Source organism: Lygodium microphyllum, chromosome 11 (assembly GCF_053477565.2).
Source record: "Lygodium microphyllum isolate KBCC chromosome 11, Lygodium_microphyllum_v1.1.10, whole genome shotgun sequence".
In the NCBI taxonomy this organism is placed as follows: Eukaryota; Viridiplantae; Streptophyta; class Polypodiopsida; order Schizaeales; family Lygodiaceae; genus Lygodium; species Lygodium microphyllum.
In genome coordinates, this window is record NC_141145.1 from 135,127,989 (window position 1) to 135,149,759 (window position 21,771).

Sequence of the window (21,771 nt, forward strand, 5' to 3'; positions counted from 1 at the left end):
CCACATGCATATTGATGCTTCAAAAATTACTGTGGGGGTAGTGTTGTGCCAACCTGGAGAACACAATCTCGACTATCCAATGAGCTTTTCTAGCAAAAAACTCATTGAGACGGAGATAAACTACTCGACTACAAAAAGAGAAGGTATGGCCATGGTATTTGCCATGAATGAATTTCGGCATTATTTATTAGCCACGCCTTTCACTTTTTTTGTGGACTTCTCCATGGTTGTACAAAAAGGAAAGCATCACTACATGGTCAACCACATGTCACACATCCCCATGGGAGAGGCCACTGGAAAAGGCCTCGTTGATGAGTTGCTAGACATGCACTTGTTTAGCCTATCCAGCGAGAGAGATTTATTTTAAGCCGACTTGATGCCATATTGGGCAGACAACATAGTCCAAGTGCTTGAGCATGGACTACTTGAACGACCAATAGAGAAAGCTTGACTTAGGCAACTTATCCTCAAGATCCAACCCTATCACTTGATATCAAGCTAGCTATATAGGCTAGCGCAAGACTGACTGTTGCATAGATGCGTATGCAAGCATGAGATGCAATATGCACTCTCATAGGCACACAACGGAATCACTAGAGGACACTTTAGCGGAGATATGATAGCCTGCAAGGTGTTGCAATCTCAACTATGGTGGCCCACACTTTTTCACAATGCGGTATGATTCATTAAGCACTATGACAAGTGTCAGCGGGGACAAAGGTCCCGATTTGCAAGGATCAGATGGTGATAACCCCAATAATTGTTGGAAACCCTTCGAAAAATGGGGAATTGACTTCATAGGACCCATTAGTCATGCGACACAATACTCCCAAGCCAAGTATATCATTGTAGCCACTGACTATCTAACAAAATGGGCAAAAGCAAGAGCTACAAGAAAGAGTGATGCTAGAATGACTACCAAGTTCCTATGGGAGTAGCTAATCTCACGAATTAGTTGCCCCATCAAACTGGTTAGCGACCCGTGCACACACTTCATTAATGAAGTGATTGTGCTTCTTCTATCCACCTTTCTAATTATCAATTGGAAACCCTTGCCATACTACCCTCAAGAAAATGGCGAGGCAGAATCCTCAAATAAATTCTAGTAAACGTCATGACCAAGGTAGTCTCTACTTCGCGTAGTGACTGGGATAACAAGTTGATGGCTCGGGAAGTTACTATATATATATCCTCTACATCACGTGCGTTCAAGGTTTGTTTCTAAATATCCTTATTTGTGAAATTTTTTTTAATAAAACATAACCCTTTTCTATTCAATCTGTACATAACCCCTTTATACTATACCCTTTTGTATGTAAAAAGTGTATAAAAATGGTATTTTAAAAATACCTTATTTTGAACCCCTGTGATGCACACATATATTCATGAGTAACTTACTCGAGGTTGATGGCAGCCTATAAAATGGCTGTACGCCAGACACCTTTTAGGTTGACCTACGGAACTGAAGCAATTCTACCTCTAGAGTTCTTCGTTCCTAGCCTAAGGATCACACTTCACAAATGATGGGAAGGGAAGGAGGCATGTACAGAATGTCTAGTTGAACTCGAACGCCTCTCAAAAACTCGACTTCTAGCTACCCATGAGCTCATATGCAAGAAAGCACGACGCAAAAGCTTGTTTGACATGCAATGCTGCTACAGGAAAGGGAACACATGATGATGTTTGGTATATTGATTCAAGTGCATCCAATCATATGACCAGCCATGCAGAATGGTTTGGAGAGATGCAGGATTTGCAAAATACAGGTTATGTGCAGACGGGTGATGATTCATGCCACCCAATCTCACACATTGGAAAAGTTCCCTTGTCATCCTCTAGTGAGGATGAGACATTGCGTCTTCACAATCGAGACGCTTGGCTACGACGAAAAATCAAATGTATGTGTGATCATTATTGAGGATGTTTTTTTCGAGCACGTCGAATCCCAATGTCACATCTCAGCATGTATGAACATGGAGACTTAGTGCTCTTGTACTCCATTAAGGGGCATAAACAGAAAATGGAATTTAAAGGTCTAGGGCCTTTCAAGGTTCATGCCATTAGCCGAACTAGTAATGTTGAACTCGAGAATCTGGAAGGCGAGGGCATGGGCTTCTTCAATGGCAGTTGCATCAAGAAGTACTACCCTCCCACACATCCTCTGCATGAACCAACAATGTTAGAACCCCCTATAAAGGTACGAGTAGCCACAATCACAGAGATTGATGATGAAAATGAGGAAACCGTAGAACCTGCTTACCTCTACATCACGGCCATTGCCAAGCAGGCATGCACCTTCAATGCCTTGATCGATGAGGGATCAGACTTCAATGTCTTAACCCACAATCATTGGACCTACATTGGCAAACCAAAATTGCGCCCACTACTACCAAATTAAGCCCACATGGGGGCCGATCATATGCACTCCTAGGGAAGTGCAGGGTTGCAATTTCTATTGAGTCTGAGAGCATACCAATGATCTTTTATGTGTTTCCAAACACTAAAGATGCAGGCATGGAGTTGCTACTAGGTCAAATCTTTTTGTCGATTATGAGTCGCAGCGTATCCACCTAGCCATTGGCAATGTTCGCATGGTAGCAGCTTTTAGCAAAAGCTACGTGACTCCTATGAGATTCGCAAAGCCTCTGATAGAAACACCTACAACCAAGTCTAAGGAGGGGGGTTGTGACTTGTTATCCGCCAAGCCTCTATGCCAACACCGCTAAGGCTAAAGCCAATGCCCATGAACCCCAGTTCAGATGGGTACCTAAACATCAAATCTTGCCACTGAGGAGCAATCGGCCATGCCTTCGCAAGGCTAAGAACGCAACCTCAACACCTAGGAGGCCAAGACAAAGCTATAGAGAGCGGTGTACGATCAAGCTATGATGGTTTCTAAGACCCTATTTGCAAGCACAAGGTTATTATGAGGGTAATGCTTGGATATGGATCCCTAAGGATAAAACAACCAAAGGCACTGATCAAATGCTACCCTCATGCTTAACCATACCCAGCCATACAATGTGGCAAGGCCTAAAGCTGCATAAGCCTCGAGATGCCAAGCCCATAGACTCACAATTGATTATGCCCATGAAGATCCCGACCAAGTTTATCAACCCAAATCTTAGTCTGCTACTCCCAAACCACTACCACGTAACTCTACCCGGACTCAAGAAGCTGTATCCGCAAGTGGTAGTGCCCCATTAGCAGTCATTGTGCAAGGGACCCAACCGCAATCTCAAGAACAGCTGAAATTGAAACCACCTGCTACCAAACTCTATACTTCTGTCAAACCCCAACCACCCACAGGCCTTAGATCCTCCTATGAGCGGAAATTATTCTTGACACTAGCCACAAATCTAGCCGAAGACACAGGGGGGATGATGTGATTGCTTGCCTTAGATGCTTAGATACCACATTCATGTCGCTGGCTCTGAGCTATGACTGCTTGGACTTGGACCTGTTGCAAGAACCCTTAGCAACACTGAAATTCATACGATGCCTTGTTCATGGGACACATTCGAATTTGCATTCGTCAAAGTACCCCACTCAGCTGCATAGTTGCTCAGCATTAAGATATCTAGAGAGCAAGCCATCAAACATCGTCTCATTACGTCATACCATAAGTGAGCTACTTATGCTATCACTGACCAAGAAATCAAGGAGTTGAAACAACTTGCTGAAATCGAGTCCCCGTTCTTACAGAAATGGTAAGCTCTTTGATTGCAAAGGGAACTCGAAGGATGCCAAATAATGACCACAGCTGAGCAACAACGCGCAATCAAGACATCTGAGTATGACCCCGCTCCAACCTCTTATAGGGTGTTAACTATTTGTGGCCAACCCATGGAAGAGCATATCAAAGGACACCCTTACCTTGATCGCCTCCTCATCGAGGAAGAGTTACATATTGCTAGTCGTGTTGATTCCGATGACTTCCTAACAGATGTCCTTACTTACAACACATATGTAGGCACCCAACCCTTCGATCTGGACCACGAAGCTCAATTGGAGTACAATCTAGACTTCTATGCTTGGCTCATGCAAAGGTAAACACTCAACTCATACGTTGAATGCCCTTGGCCCGCTAACATTCAATCCTAGGAAGGATTCTTGTCAAATCCAGAAGGGGAGGGGTTAAGGTGAGTCAAATCAGAACCAATCAAAATCAAGCAAACGCATAAACACATAAGAAAAAACACACCGCCGTGAAAACCTTAGTCTACATTTAAACTCAGAAAGGAAAGAAACATGTTAACTTGTGATTGAGGAAGAATGTCACAAAAATTTTGAAATAAAGGGTGAAAAGTCCGAAAGGAAAGTTTATTTTGGAGCTTAAATGTTTTCATTCAACAAACATGAAGTCTTTCTTTTCAGTAAATAATTGTTTTGAAATCACTAATGGGAATCATGGTTCATGATAGGAATGAAAGATATTGCAGCAAGATCGTGCTCACCGACTCCCTTTCATGGAGGAGGAGAGGATGCAGTATGGCATTAACTTAGAAAATCATGCTTATAATCAGCTAAAATTCCATAGTATGCACAACTTCGAGGAGGTGGTAGCCAAGGAGGAGGCTGCAAGGAGAGTGGTGGAACAGTGTAACCTCTTGAAGTACCTAGAGAAGTTTGCGCAAGAGCCTGACCACACAAAGTGTGTGGAATTTTTGAGAATGTACAACCCCAATCAAGAATGCGGAACGGTGACTGTGGGAGGAGGGGAGAGTGCTAAATAGGTGTAGGTGCCATCGAACCAGGCCTTCGTGAAGAAGGCATTGGGGTTGGAACTTAAGGTGGAGAAGAAACATAAGAGAGATGTGTATGCTATGCTAAAGATGAAGAGGGAGGATGTTTTGACAAACGACAGCATCAGCATACAGGATATCCCCGATGATGCTGAGGCCCGCATGCAAGAAAAATTGGTGTACTCACTCTTCTCTAGCTAGCGCTATAACTCCCTCATGCATTGAATCAGTGTGCCTATGCTGGAGAATGTGGCAGCCCACACCTTGATGAGGTAGATTGGAACGACTATGTGCGCAAGACTATATACCAAGCAGTCAAAGCACTAGCCCTAGGTAGCAGACTGGCAAGCGGAGAGTCCCTAGTCTCTAAAAGTATTGAGAGAAAGAAACCTTTCTCAAAAGCCTCTTTCATCGGATATAGAAGTGTGCTGACAGCCATCATCTAGGAGGCTGTAAAAGAAGCTCAGCAAGGAGAAGAAGGAGAGGATGAGACTCCAGATAGGCCACCAATCCACTAGGAGAAAGAGCCATTGAGCGGTAGGACAGAAACTGAGACAAAGAAGGAGGATTAGGAGGCTCAATCCGAACAAAGAGTCAAAAAGAGAGAGACCAAGGGATCGTGGCACTCTAGTTGGCCATGCCGATCCTGCCAATCCTATCGATCTTGTTGATCTTTTCCTCAGATCTCACTTTTTTTGTGTTTTTTTGTTTGTGTTTTTTGGGTCTATTTCTTCCTCTCCAATAAGATAGGCAATCCCAAAAAATCCAGGCTCCAAGCCCTCAAAAAAGAGTTTAGGTTGTTGAGTGTGTTCTCTCTTGTCTCTTCTCACGTAAGAAAGAGCAGACCATCATTTTCTAGACTAATAGGTATCCCAGATCGATCGTTGAGTAGATTTTCTACTATAAACATGAGAAGGACAAGCTCATGAGAAGCCAATGCTCGGGAGGTCATTAGACCCTTGTGATAACTACTCCTTTTCCTACCCGGGATTGAGGCCCCATAATAGGGGATCCTTCGGGTAGGCCAATAACTCTTCTCTCTCTGCCCTATCGAAGTTTGAAAAAGGGATAGCTCTTGCAGAAAGGGTGGCGCAATACCCGGCACATGTCATCTCAAACTCCACCCCAAACAAATACCCGCATGCTTCCTTGACTTTAGCTCGCAAGGTTCCCTCCCCTGTCAGGCTAGCTCCGTTTAGACCCGGATAAAGAAATAAAGGCTTAGGAATATCCTTTCCCCACTGGGAAAATACGTACTTCCAGAAGGAAGGAGAGTGGTAAGTTTCCCACATATTAGGTGCCCGCGCCTTGCCCATAAGTCCAGCATAGATACTCGTGTGGCATGCAACCATAGCTAATTCCTCGAGAACCAGCTCTAGTGGTAGGGTAGTCTTCCCTAAAACCTCTTTCATGGTCCCCTTGAGGTCCCTCCTAAGGTTTGCTATGGTTGTTGATCCCCCCTCAGTCTAGGGTATTAGCCTAGGATAACCAGCCAAATCCTTATAGGAAGTTGCAAATAGTTGTTGTACATGGCACCTTCTCTGGAACTATCGGGTAGTTCCTCCCGTAAATAGGAAAAATAGCATATAGCTAGCTTTTTCTATGCTAGAAGAGTCACGGTTAAGGTGGTTTAGTAGCTCTTGAAATTGATGAGAGAGACGTTTCAGCCGTTCCACACACCTCGATAGATCATCTCCCAAGGGATACACTAGCCTTCCATAGTGGTAGAGGGAACTAAGCTGCCGGGTAGGCCTAACGGGGCTACCGGGGCCGGTTGAGAGATTATTTATGGCATTATTAATCACAACTTATTAATGGTTACAACCCCTTTTGCATGAACAGTTTATCCGTTTGGGCATGGATGTTTCTTTTTTGTCATCTCGTTTGGGCTACTAGATTCATGTTTCTCATATCTTGGCGAGGATACTGGCAGGAATTGATTGAAACTCTAGCTTGGGCCCACGAGCGTACACCCCTGGCTAATTTGATACGATGGAAAGATAAACTAGTAGCTCTTTCAATCGTTCAAGCAAGATTAGTGGGATCGGCATTGTGGTGACCCTCCATTGATGCCTGCGTCTATAAGTCTTGGGCTTCTTTTGGGGTCTTCTAAGATATTTGTAAGTCCAAAGCCTATCCTTGGCATTGTCTCTTGACCTTCTTGTTTCAGGCATGGCCTCACTCACTAGTTCTCGTTGTTTGACCTGTGCTTGTATTAACTCTTCCAACAAGTCCTTGCTCTCATCAGCAAGCTTGACTGTTGTGTCAGCACCTTGCTTGGCTTTCCCTTCAGGTTTGATGAGGTCACCCTCGCTAAAGGTCGTAACTATCCTTACACCCGGTAGTGTCAGGTGTATCCTCTGTGCTACATAGTTGGCCTCACACTTGGTCGCCCTTTTGAAGGGTCTTCCTAGGAGGGTTTCTTTCCCGCAGCTAGCACTATTTGGAGGAACATGAAATAGGATAGGCAAGATTTCCATTTCAATTGTCGCAAGGATTTTGCACTTTCCTATGAGTGCTTGTGGGTGTCCCTCATAAGGGCTAAGAGTTGCACTAGTCGGTGTGAGCTCTGGTTGGCCTAGTAGGGTCCATGATTCATAGGTCAAGATGTTAAAATCTGCTCCTTCATCAATCAGAGCATCAATAGTATGCTCCCTTTTCGTGGTGAGTTTGACCCTAAGATAAGCAGGTGGTACTATGTCTTCATCTTCCGGGTCTTGGCTTGTAAATTTAAGCCTTCTGACAAATGCCTTTGAATCCCCACTTGCATGACCGGACGTGCATTCTCCACCAATGCCTTGGGTTATCTGTGCAGTATTGCTCAAGGTACATCTCTCGTCAAGAGTGTCATGTCTAGTCATCTTGGCATTTGTAGCTTGCTGATGTTGCATTTTGCTCTGACTAGACATGGTCTGAACACAGTGTCTTTGTGTTCTCATGGTGTGGCCTTTTTGCCCTTGATGGCTAGATTGGGCCGTTAAGGTTCTAGGATCTCTGTTTGCCCCTATTCAAGTGCGGGCTTCTAGTTGCTCTTCTGCAAGGGAGCCTCCATGCTCGTGTAGGGCCATTACTACCCAAGGGTCTAAGTTAGAGGGCCTAATAAGCTTCGTTGCTCAAGTCCTAGCCGTTCTAGCGGATTCTAGGGTCTGCGCTACTTCTTGATGTTCACTCAGGGGTCAATCACAGGTTCTATGATTGGATTTCCATTCTCAACGCGCCAGGTCACTGGGGAGTGCTCCAGCATTGTTCCCATGTCCCTTAGTCATAACTCCTACGTCGGGAACTACCTACAAGGCGTTCGCTATGTTGTCCTGGAGCGGGTTGCGCTTCCAGTCGGTCGCGGGGGTTAATTTTTTATGTTTTTTTTTTCTGCCTAAGGGTGTGTCCGATTTTGAGAATCGGACGTCCGATTTACCAGTGGTCTGATTCTCAGAATCGGACCAAGTGGGTCCGATTTTGAGCTGTCCGATTCTCAGAATCGGACAGGGGTCAAGTGTCCGATTTTCAAAAATCGAACAAGTGGTCCGATTGGACGAGGTGGGTGGTCCGATTTGCTGACGTGTCCTAATCTATGGGTCCGATTCTACGAATCGGACAGGGGTGGGTCCAATTACCTCGATCGGACAAGGTGTCTGATCGGACAAGTGGTCGATTTTCTATGGTCCGATTTCCAAAATCGGATGGGTTGGTCCGAGTGGTGCGGTCAGACAGGATTGTCCGATCGAAGGAGCGCCCGATTCTCAGAATTGGACGTCCGATTCTGAGAATCGGACACTGGATTGGGTATCCGATTCCGCCGACCCGAACTCACTTTTGAGCATGAAATCGTCAAAAATCTTAAGGTATTGATTATTGCAAGCTATAAGGTTCAACATGAATGATGCTGGAGTGATGGGGAAGAGATCTATATACCTGGGGATCGTCAATAGCAATGTAACTCCTCACACTGATCGATCAGTGAAATGGGTCACCCAAGCTCTCTCTCTCTCTCTGTCTCTCTCTCTCACTCTCAACTAGTTGCAAATGAGGATTTCCTTGCCCTCCCAAAACTTATACCCCTGCTGGACATTACCCGGATGTTACCGATCACTCTCCTTGCAATTTCTACACATTCAAATGAGCATTTCCTCCATTTTCCACTTGTTTTCTCCGATTTTCTCCCTGTTTTACAGTAACAAACCCTAAGCCTTTCGAGTGTGATTTCCTAATGTTAACCTACTCTAAACGCAACAAGAATCGAAGCAAAAAACTGAAATAATTTCTCCATGTTTTCCAATCATCAAACAACCAAAATATCCCAAAATACTTACTTTTTTTGAAGATCAAAAACACCCAAACTTCCTACCTATCTCAAGCTCCGTTTCGGGGATGAATCCCCCTACTTCGATGCCTCGATATGAGGCGTGCAAGTGCTCAAGCTTGAATATGTTGGTCCCAGCAGCGGAACCAAAATGTGAGAGCTTTCGCTCAACCGCCAAGACCCACGGATCGCTTATTGCTTCAAGCATTTCAAGCGAGCTCTAATGGCTATCTCTCACCTAGCCGACGCGCCGTCGATCCTATGAGTGTAGTAAGCTTACCTTGATGCCAATGTGAGTAGCCTCCTCTCTTGCACACCTCCGTAGCTCCATGATTCTCGATGCTAGCTCAAGCATCCTCAATCCTCCTCCATCTCCAAGCTCCATCCTCCATAGCCATGCACGCATGAGAAGAGAAGAGAAGAGAAGAGAAGAGAAGAGAAGAGAATAAGAGAAGAGGAGATGGTGAAGAGCTTCACCCTCTTGATCCCTCACTCCCACACACTCACTCCCTCACACTCTCACACTCCCTCTCTCAAGAGCACACACAAGCAAGAAGGAGAGAAGAAGAGAAGAAGATGAAGACTCCTTTTGCCACATACCAAAGAATGAGCTTCTCATTCACTTTTCAACTTTATATACAAAACCCTAAATCCCTTTTTGGCGGTCATCCCCTTTTCACCTTTTTTACATGGCCGGCCATTCCCCTTTTTTACATGGCCGGCCGTAGCCTAGGCCATTTTTCCCATTGTCCTTCTATCTTCCTAGCTTCCTTTCCACCGCCCGTCTACACTTACAAATTGCACGGGTAAGAGCCCGGCGCTCCTTGAATTAAACCATGATGCGCCTGCGCTCTTTTACAATAGTTTGACTTGCGCTTTTCCTTGTGCGCCTTTGTCTTCCATTTCTCTTTGCCTTGGCCTTTGTCTTTGTCTTCTATTTTAGCTTTCCGGATTTTCCACCGCCTGGAACTCTTTTACAAGATTTGAGGGTGTGCCTTTGTATTTTAAAATGCACCTTTCCCCTTTTGCATTTACCTTGGACTTTTAAGGTTGCCCTTGCGCTTTTGGCCTTTCCTCCTCTTCTTTCTTTAGTCGAGCTACCTTTTTTCCGCCTTTGCCCTGCGTCTTTTTTATTTCCTTTTGCTTTCTTGGTGTTGGGGTTAACATCATTACTTCGCTATTAAGCACAAAAAATACATTTAACTTACGAAGTTCCTCTTTTATTAGCACTTTGCTCCTTCCTTTTCCTTGAGGTATTCTAGAGGTCATCCTCAAATCTTCATCATCTTTCCATAGTTGTGGTAAAGACGGGTCCACTTTAGTAAGATATTCAGAGATTTGTACAAGGGATGATTGCACTGACCAACCCTCAGCCATGCTTCCCTCGGGCCGTGCATTTTGCCTTACAAAATCTTTTAGGGTTTTCATAAAGCGCTCTAGAAAAAACATCCACCTTGCATGAACTACCCCACAAATTGTGATCTCATCAATCAGATGTACGAGTAAGTGTACTTGAGTAGTCAAAATAGAGCGAGGAAAAGTTTCCTCCACCAAACAAACCACCTCAATGGACAATGCTCGAGCCTCTTGCAACGTATTTGGATCAATTTCCTTCAAACTCACAAATCTACCAACATGCAATTGAGAAAAATGATTAGTTTTGTCCATAAATTCAAGCGATTTTACTAAGTGATGTATGTAATATGTAAACTAAAAAATAAGTATAATGTATACATACCTCGCGAGCTCACCCATCTTGTAAATTATATCACTCACATCTTTCGAAACACAATGGGATATGCTAGTAGGAAGGATGAACTGTATGTAAATATTCATACATTGTTAATTAGTCTATATAGTTACTCCACTAATTAATATATTTATGTCTATGAAAATCTTTACCTGAATTATTTTGTGCCAATCGTGAGACTTCAAACCGGATAGTTGCTCCACACCTCTTTTCTTTTTTTTATGAAGGCTCCCTTGAGGCCTCTCATATATCTTGTGGGAGTTCGAAAGCTACATATCTGCTGCTTCACCATCTTTTCTTCGGTCTTTCACAACATCCAAGATGCACGCAGTAACTCGGTCTTTCATCTGGGTCCGATGTGTGGCCAAGCTCATCTCATACGTCCAATGCTACGTAAATCCTCCCTTACATTGACAGAATCATGAGCCCCGATAAAGTGATCCCATAATATAGAGGCAACATTCTTGAATATATGCTTGGGGTCCAACAAGTGATTGATCTTGAGTTCAGTTTAATATGGAAGACGAAAAAATATAGAGAATCTAATGCATAAACAATATATTATTTCTCGTTCTCATAATGGAGTGTAATTTAAAGACAAACAAAAGAAGTGCTCATGCCGAGTGGAGGATGATCATTGGCGTGTGTCCAAGTGTCCTTCCAATCTTGAATGGTCAGAGATTGTGGAGTTCTTACATTAGTGGGGGGGTGCATATTTGGGGTGGTCAATAGGAAGAAAATGATTATGATTGTCATAGATAACCTTCTTCAAGCGTGTCGGTCTAGAAGAAACCAGAGAGGGACCGCAAATTGGACATGCATGATATCCTAATGTAGTTAAACCTGTAGAAACAAGTGGGTTAATGATGACATATATTTGATTAAGGGTAAGAATGAATAAAATAGAGTACACAACTACCTGAACACTCTCCATAGCCTAGAAAGTCATGCATGGTCCACAACAACATGCCCTTTAAAGTGAAATCTCTAGAGGACAATGATGCACTCACATCTTGCACCTTAATACCTCTCCATAGCATTTCTAGCTTCTCAATCAAAGGCTCTAAGTAAACGTCCATGTTTTTTACTTTGTGTTTTCTAGGAATCAAAAGGGACAACATTACATGTCCTTTTTTTATTACCAGGGACGAATGGATATTATAGTTCACCAATACCACTGGACATACACTATATGAGGTGCTTTTGATGCCAAATGGATTTATTCCATCTAATCCTAGACCAAATCTCAAATTTTTGGGCTCTTCTTTGAAAGTAGGCCACAAATTGTCTGTGTGTTGCCAAGCTAGTGTGTCTGAAGGAATTCTCCACTTTCCATCACTTGAATGGTGACTAGCATGCCATGACATGAGTCTCGCAATAGATTCACACTTAAACATAAGTTGAATACGTGGAATAATAGGAAAATGTCACAAAACCATACAAGGCACATCCATGGATTTCATCTCCTGGTTGTATCTTGGTATTGTTTGTTGACTCAGCATGTCCCATACTAGTAGAAGATGACGACATAATTACACCTGAATCATAAGGACATATATGATTTCATTTGGCATATATGTCATATTTCCTAAATATTTTGATACTTACAATATGGAGACAAACATTTTGATATTGAAAGACTAGGAAAGTCATGTTGATCCAAAAACAACCATAAGCTAGCATTTTAATAAGTTTAATTGTAATCGCGTCTATCAGCACGTGTAATATCTTTTATTTGCGCATATAGACGTGCAATTACACGCACTTACAGACGCGCCATGCGAATATTAAAAAACTTTTGAAAAAATTTGTGGCTTTCTTTTCAAACCAGTACTTTCCTACGTTTTTTGCGTGTTTTCTACAGTTCGAACTCAACATCACTAATCATGTCTATCTATCACTTCATGAAGACAAGGAGGGAAGGAAATAAGAGTAAAAATAGAAGAAAGGAAGAGTCAGAGAGTAAAGAACAAGAGCCAAACAGCAAGGAAGAGAAGAAGAATCAAGCAACCTACCAAGGGAAGGAAGGAGGAGGACAAGGAGATTGCAACCTAGCCGCCACCCATCGGAACAAGCAAAGAATGTGAGTTCTTCTTTCTCTCTCAATCTTCTTTGCTTTCTCTTTGCCTGTTTCTCTCTCTCTCTCTCTCTCTCTCTCTCTCTCTCTCTCTCTCTCTCTCTCTCTCTCTCTCTCTCTCTCTCTCTCTCTCTCTCTCTCTCTCTCTACATGCTTTAGATAATCTATGGAGGCTTCGTGCCGTTTTTTATAACAGTTTTTGAAAATATGGTCCCACTTTGCGTGTCTGTAGGCGCGTCTGGCTGACAGTCTAGACGCGTTTTTAGACACGTATATAGACGCACTATCGGCATAACTAATTAGAGTTAAGATCTAAGTTTTTTTGTTTGTTTAGTATTATGCTTTCACATCTGTTGGTGTGTCCAAAATGTAGAGTAGACGGGGTATAGACACGCTAACAAATGCGGGTAGTAATGGATTTTTGCTTGTGTAGATGTGGAATCCTGGATCTTCCAGCACTGATCCTGATTTGGAACGCATGAACAATATGTTAGCAAATTTTTTTAGAGGTGTTGGTAGTTTTTTTGGAGGTTTTCTGAACAAGGAGCAATTCATGGGGGAGATGACCAGTTATCTTGGCTGCCCTCCCACTGTAGAGGAGGTTTTTAGTGTTATATCTGGGACATCTATCATATCTTTGCCTAGCACTACCGCCCAAACACCAAACCTTGGCACACCAAACCTTGGTACACCTCTAACAGGTATTCCACGCACTATGCATACACATAGATCAGCTGATACACAGGGATCAGCTGAAGTACATGGATCGGCCGAAGCACGTGTATCTGTAGAAGCACGTGCATCGAGTGAGGTAGAGGGTAGTGCCTGTCGAGGGAGGAGGGAGAGTCGTGCAGGAGGTCGAGGGCTTTATGGGGGTTGCCTAGGAGGTGGCTCTCGATCACCCTCACCGGGAAATAAGAGCAGGGAGTGGAAAGAGGCCAAGAAGAGAGTAGCTGAGAAAAGGGCAAGTCGCCAGCATGCAGAGGCACGACGTATCTAGATGGCAACCATGGGATCATCGCATTATGGATCAGGTGGCAAGGAGTCATGGGAGGCTGAGTTTGTAAGTATTATTTGATTTTTTTAAATTAAATTTTGTAATTTGTTTCAATTCATTATTTAGTGTGTTCTAATACGTTGTATGTTAAAATTGTTTTGTAGTATCATATTGTTGGTAGGATGCCTACTCCTAGAGAGGTACGCTACCATCGAGGTCATAACCGAGCGTCCACTTGGCAGCATTTCTACGAGGAGGGACTGATCACGAAGGAGCAATAAAATGGTGCCATGAGGATTCCACAGCCAGAAGATGTATGTTTTATTTTTTTACATAAAAAGTATAGGTAACTCTAATTTATTGTTTGTAATGATACTTATATACCTTAATCCTTTGTGTAGGCAAACCCTGATGCAATCGAGGATAGCAAAGGGGAGACTAACAGTAGCAGTGGCGGTAGCAGCAGGGGTGGTGGTAGTGACGATGATGCCTCTTCTAAGGAGATGTAGAGGAGCCCCGTGCATGCATACCTCCCCTTGGCCTTGTAGTTTTCATTTTTGATATGTATTACTTTCAGCTAGTACTTGCGACCATGACCATGCTTGAGGTTACAGGCACTAGAACTTGTCATGTAAAAACATTTCATCTTTATATATGAAATTTTGTGTTCTACATTGTTTTGTTTTCAGTACAAAAATCTTCAAAATATGTACAAATGTTTCAGCACAGTACGCTCATCATGTGTTATTATCAATATATGGACTTTGGCTCTCCATATTCTTTTGCTTTCAGTATAATAACCTTTCTCTGTTTTCCCTAAGCATACAATTTGATGGAGGAAAAAAAACCAGAGAGCATGTGACTTGCAGAAGCTTGCAAAGCCACATGCTCTCTCGTTTTTTTTTCATACTCTGTTTTGCGCGTCTATCCGCGCGTCTAAATTATAGAAAAAATGTGTGTCTATAATCGTCAAAAATTTGCAGAGTACACGCCTTTTTAGACGCGCAGTTACACGTCTCTATAGACGCATAATTTGAATATATCTACTTTTTTATAAATATGATTATATATTTACGGAGCACATCAATAGAAGCGTCTATATTTATGTCTGTTTTCACGTCTATATGCGCATGTAGTTTTCACTATAAGCGTTCTTGTAGACGCGAAATTTTAGACGCGCTAGTAGACGCGGTAATAAAAGCGCCTGACATTTTTAAACACAATTCAAATATTGCGTCTACAAGCACGTCTATAGAGCCTTTTTATTGTAGTGATGTTGTAACCCTACAACTATAAGGTGTTGTAAAAATCGATCAAATACTTCACTTATTAATGAATAACTTCACTATTTCAAGTACAATTTGTTGCTTTTGGAATTCATCAATCTCCTCCAAATGAGTCTAGTTTGTGTTTTTTACGATATCGTCTCTTTTTTTGCCTCATATTGCCTAATGCTGACATGTGATTATAGATCTCTCTCAAAATAGGCTTGATCTGGTGGAGTTCCTAGTCTCTACAGTCCACTAAACCTAAGGTGATTGAAGACAAAGTGTGTGAAATAACGAGTTTTTGTTTCTAGAAACCATTGATGGTGGCAGGTGACAAAAGCTGAAAGTGTGTGATCCATTCAATCTTCTTGTCCTTGGATCCTACAATTTACACATGATGAGTGAAACATAACATTAATCTAGCATATGTTGCCTTGTTTGCTAGCATTGCAATTTGGCTAAAAATAATAGTACATGATTCCATCATACCGTAATGCACCTTTGTTCTCACAATAAGAGAGAGAGAGAGAGAGAGAGAGTGTGTGTGTGTGTGTGTGTGTGTGTGTGTGTGTGTGTGTGTGTACACGTGCTATCAAGAGATGTGATTCAAAGTAAAAACAGATTAGAGTGTTAATGCAAGTTTCTATGCCCAATACAAATAGACAATTTGATCATGGAAACACACACAGCTACTTAGAGACGGTGTGACAACTTCTAAGAGATGTGATGTAGAGCAAGTGTGGAGCAAAGCATTGCAAGTTTCTATCTCCACTACAAATAGATGCAATTTGCTCCTCGATTGCATATGAATATGAGAGAGAGAGAGAGAGAGAGAGAGAGAGAGAGAGAGAGAGAGAGAGAGAGATGTGGAAGGGAGAGACACATTTGTAATGTTTTAAGTGAATCTGCCTTTAAGGAAAGGTATGGTGAATAAAATATACTTTTAACCAAATGGAAAAAATGCTACTAATATTTACTACATAGCAATGTCCAAGGACATGCTATTTGGTACGGGTTAACCTGCTTACACCCGTATGGAACCTTTTTTCATACAATCTCCATCTCATTATTCACTTATACTTGGTCACTTGCTCTTGGTTCAGATGTGTATGTGGAAGATTTAACTATGATAATATATTAAAAAAACAATCTAGTCTACCATCAAATGCTCATGTATATTAACGATGAATCAAGGATGCTTTATTAATCCAATGACATGTACTGCCTTCAATAATAAACTACATTGTTAAATATTTACCCCCTTCCTTGGATATCAAGATATATGAATTTGTTGGTGATTGGCTAGTTTCTATAGAGGCTCAATCTAAGGAGGTATACAAAGAGTTCACTATTACTTAAGATAACACCATTCTCAAAGAACTACAACATTGACCATATAGTTTTTATAGCACTTTTGACCATATAGTTTATATAGCACTTACATGCATGGAAGAACACTCTTTGTTTTACTATAGTCTTGTTTGTACTTGCATTGGTGAGGTGTTGGCAAGTGCTTTGGGGCATTTTCTAAGAAGAAGCTTGGTCTTGTGTTTAAAGTTCATATGCAAATGCATACAAATGGACTCTCTCTCATGAGATAGTAAGAAGTCCTTTGGGCCAGGAAGGTTTAAATAATTGTTTGGCCTAGGTCTCCCCTAAGATTGCTAGTTGATTGCTATATTAGATATCTTGACTTATGCCTCACTTGTAAAAGTAGCTAGCTAAAGAAGCTAAGATTGTTTGCTCAAACAGTTTGTAAAATCTTAGCTACCTTTGCAAAATCATCCAAAAAGAGAGTATCAAGGACAAATAGATCAGTCCAATAATGTTTTGAATGGTAAATTATGAATTGGCTGATATAGCTCATAAGGCTCGCATTGTTATGCAATGAAATAATAGGCAAAAGAGTCTTTTAAAGGTTCAAAACTAAACGCTAGCCTTTTTCTTGCGTCCATAGAAAATTAGCATTTCATATGATGATAGAAAGGCAATTACGGCTACCATATTCAACAAATGATGCATTAAGCAAGATAAATGAACACATAACTAGTGCGTTAAAGTAGATGCACAATAAACACTACATAGGAAGAATATGAGTGCCAAGCTTAATAGCCAAGGATCATAGACACTCACAAGATAGTCGCAAGCGTTTCATAAATAGTGCGTTAAAATAGATGGACAAATTAGCACTTCATTTGATTTGAAGAATGAGTGCCAAGCTTAATACACAAGGTCGACCGCACATGAGAAACTAAGTAAAGCCCATCACATACGAGCTTTTGACACAATCGAAGCAACAAAAGATGGGATTGGAGAATCATAATTTGTTAGGCATTTGCCAACCTTATGTTGAAGAAACTCATTGCATGTGACCATTATAAAAGGGCATTGCATGTGACAATGGCAATTCTAGCGGAAAACAAATGCAATTGCATGTGATCAGCATTTTATTGAAATTATTGGTTTCAGTATATTTAATTCAAAATAAAAGCCAAAGGCACCATAAGACCATAATACAAAAATAGTAATCGCATGCAACACTGGGTTCCTTACACTCTTAGTGTTGAGGTACTGAGGGCCCATTACACCATGTTGGTGCAACCCTTAATACATGAGCAATGGTCAGGTGATAAAGATAGCAAATGGAACTTGCCTGCCTAGGTGTTAGACCTACTCTTGTATATCAAATGGTTCCACTGAGCACTTGTACTACTTCTGTGGATTTAACCTCCTAGATGCCCAGTCTCTTCAACAGAGGTTCTGTGTGTCGGACCCAAGTCATAATCAGCAGACGCCATACCATGCACATAAGGACAGCTTGCACTTCTGGGCATGTTGTTGCTCTGCAAGACGCCTGCCGAATCCGTTGCAGGGCTCGCCACGCCGGACTGCAATACTGCATCATGCGATACCGTCGCTTGCGATGTTGCGTCCACGAGCGGTGCAAGCCGGGTGATATCCGAGAAGCTAACCGCCCTCCTCCCTTTCTGCATGCTGCTGTAAATGGCGGTGCCGCTGCTGCTGCTGCTGCTGCTGCCGCCGCCGCTGCCAGCGCTACTGCACAGATCGCTGCCTTTCGGGGGTGGGGAGTTGAGCCACACGCGGGAGCCGCACCTGCGGAGGCTGGAGGGACTGCTGCTGCAGCCCATGAGGGCCTGTGAGGCGCTCGAGTCGGCGGTGTCGTGGAGGCCGCAGCTGCAGTGGCGGTGGTAGGGGCGCTGCGAGAGGGCTTCGGTGCAGGCGAGGCAGGAGCTGGCGAGGGAGGCCCGGTGATCGGACACAAGGCTCATGATGATGCCGATCTGATGATGCTAATGATCTGATGATGATGACGGTGAGAAGGAGAATATGATCAGGGCGACAGACGCAGAAGGCTGGCTATGGTTTCTGTCTATGAGAACACTGCCTGCGTTTTGAGACCTGAGAGAGAGAGAGAGAAAGAGAGAGGACATTAGTGTTGGTTTTTATAGGGTAACTTTTATTATTTTTAAGGGAAACTTTATTTATGAATTTATTGTTCCTATAACTTGCGCCTTTCTGTTGTCCAGACACGTTGCCTCATAATACATGGCTGGGTCCTGAATTTATGTTGGCGAAGTGGTTTTTTTGTATAATTCTGGTAAATAAGAGGTCGATGAATTTTCGTGTTTATGGGACATCGTACTATAGTTCATCTAATTCATTATTAGTTGGCCTAATCTAATCAAACTGTACCAAGTATCTTATGGAAGACTTGTCTATCGTGCATATGCACATCGTAAACTAGACAAGCATTTTCGACTCAAAAGAGTGTACTTAGAGACCTAAAAGTAGAAAAAGTTGAAATTTGATGCGTATTTGAGTGAGGTAGGTAACGAGACACAGCCATGCAATATCCTAAGCCAGGAAGTTAGTGAAATACATTTATAATGTGTAATCTATATCTACAATCTAGAGAGCTAGGAAGAAGCAACACAATATTCATTTATGATTATGATGTGTAATCTATATCTATAATCTATAATCTATAATCTTTTATAATGTATCTCTCTCTATTTATATATATATATGTATCTGCATCCATAATATTTTCTACATGCTACCCAAAAGTGCCAACCCGCCCCCCCTTAGGGCCCCCACTTGCTTGTGAAATGTGATCTCACCCCCGTAGTTTGGCACCCTCATGTTTCATGTTGGCATGCGTGCTCAACCAACTACCCACCGACATACCCAAAAAAGGGCCACCCATGCCCACTCAAGATCACCAACACATGTGTGCCCTCTCTCTCTCTCTCTCTCTCTCTCTCTCTCTCTCTCTCTCTCTCTCAATTCACCTTGAATTGCATGTCTTCGAACTACACGCAATCAAAGTGTTTGTCTTCAAACTGCATGTTTGCCACCTAAGAGAATTGCACCCAGAGAGACTTGCCACCCAAGAGAGAGTCACACTTGGAGAGGGTATATAAACAATGTAAGAAGCTTTGTTTGATTTTGTGGCCACCAACCTATTGTTAAGGCATCTCTCTCTCTCTCTCTCTCTCTCTCTCTCTCTCTCTCTCTCTCTCTCTCTCTAGCCACCCCAATCGATGCCTCTTTATCTCCCCCCCAACTAGCAGCCACCATTGCCTTGCCCAAGCCCCCTAGCTTTCCCAAACCTTTGCCTCTTCGGTAGTTGACCCCCACCCACCTCTCTATCTCTCATCCCAAGTGACATGACGTCCTTCTTTTCCTCCTTGGTGTGCTTCATGATTATGATGGATGGTTTGATTGCTCCATTACAAAATATGTTCATTTAAGAAGATTGGCTTCCTAATACATTTTACATGTCATTCAATATGGTATATTAAACAATCACTTATAATGTGCAAATGTCTTGAAAAACATGTTTTCTAGAAGGAAATAACCAACATATTTTCCAAAATGCTATCTTATGTAGATTACAAGTCAAGGAGAATGCAAGATCGAAAATGCATACTACATATGCACATTGATAAGGTCATGTAATCAATACATGTTTGGGTGTTCTCAAATATTTGTTGAAGTTGGTAAAAGCTGAATAGGGCTATGAGTATATAGTTGGAGATCTATACATGTTTTGGTATTCTCGATGCTTTGTTGAAGTTGGTAAAAGTTGTATGGGGCTATGAGTATATAGTTGAAGACCTAACAATACAAATGAAAATGTGAAAAGGAGAACTATAATGTCTTTTACAAAGTCTTTTGATAAAAAACATGTGGAATGCGTAGGTACCTTGATTCCACCCTAAGACAAGCCTTTTTCTTTCAAGAAAGTGATGTAAAAGTGGACATCACTATGAAGACAATGAAATCATTTGATTGAAAACAAGACGTGTGTGCATGTAATTGTTTAACCTCTCTCTCTCTCTCTCTCTCTCTCTCTCTCTCTCTCTCTCTCTCTCTCTCTCTCTCTCTCTCTCTCTCGCTCTCTCTCTCTCTCTCTCCCCATTCTTATTACGATATATTATTCTAACATTTCGAGGAGCCACCACTCATACTTATATGGCATCTTGGTACACTCTACTTTTACTCTTGTGTTTTAATTATATTTGTTCACTAATTTTTAACACTTATTTGCTAATGGATTTTAATTTTCATCTCTTTAATGTTATTAATAAATAATAAACTATTTTAATTTTAATTTGTATCAACCATGTTATATAGTAATTGTTTATTTTTAAATAATTTGGTTTTTATATAGTTGTTTTCTCTCTCATTTTAGTTCTCTCTCTCTCTCTCTCTCTCTCTCTCTCTCTCTCTCTCTCTCTCTCTCTCTCTCTCTCTCTCTCTCTCTCTCTCTCTCTCTCTCTCTCTCTCTCTCTCTCTCTCTCTCAGTTGCGCTCTATTTTTATCACTCTCATTAAGTTATGTTCTCTTTACATGTACTTTTACACTTTAATAATAATATTAAATTTATGTATTATCTTTTAATTTTACAACTCCCTCTCGCTCTATGGGTGTGTAAATTAATAATTTGATTCTAAATAATTTTTATAAAATTTTTATTATATATCTTAAATTATTCTTCTTTTTAATTAATTTGTAAATATTGTTAAATACTTTTTAACATTAAAATGGTGATGGTATTTTAGTTGAATTTAATAATAGTTTTTTAGACATGCATACATCCATATATAACATATCAAGTTCTTTATTTTAGTTGTATCATTATTTAGGTTTTTAAATCCTTCATATGATACCCATATCTATGTATAGCATACAACTAATTATTTGTACTAGTTGTCTCTCTCATATTAACTCTCTCTCTCTCTCTCTCTCTCTCTCTCTCTCTCTCTCTCTCTCTCTCTCTCTCTCTCTCATTTTTAAATTAATACTTACTCTTATAAATTTATTTTTATCATATATATTTTTCTTTTTTAAAATTACTTTCGAGCATATATGGTTTATCTTTTCACTTTCCTTAACATTACATTGGCACTTTTTTTTTGTGACAATTTGCACACTTGTGACATTATATCTCATCGTCTACTTCATCCTTTCAAGTATATGTTGAAATTGGGTTACATGTGATTTGGGTATGTTAATATTTTTTATTTTATTTTATTGAAGGAAGCAGAAAAAGATGTATTTATATCGAAAAGACTGGTTTACAACTGCATGATTTAAATACTACTTC

At 41.4% G+C, this 21,771-nt stretch overlaps 1 protein-coding gene across 1 annotated transcript; it reads right to left on the minus strand.

Moving 5' to 3' along the window:
* Nucleotides 1–17,555: 17,555 nt before the first annotated feature.
* On the minus strand, nucleotides 17,556–18,564 carry LOC148029418 (uncharacterized). The gene has a single exon (XM_087688702.1). The coding sequence runs from the start codon at nucleotides 18,425–18,427 to the stop codon at nucleotides 17,861–17,863; it is 567 nt and encodes a 188-aa protein (XP_087544828.1). The 5' UTR covers nucleotides 18,428–18,564; the 3' UTR covers nucleotides 17,556–17,860.
* Nucleotides 18,565–21,771: the final 3,207 nt, after the last annotated feature.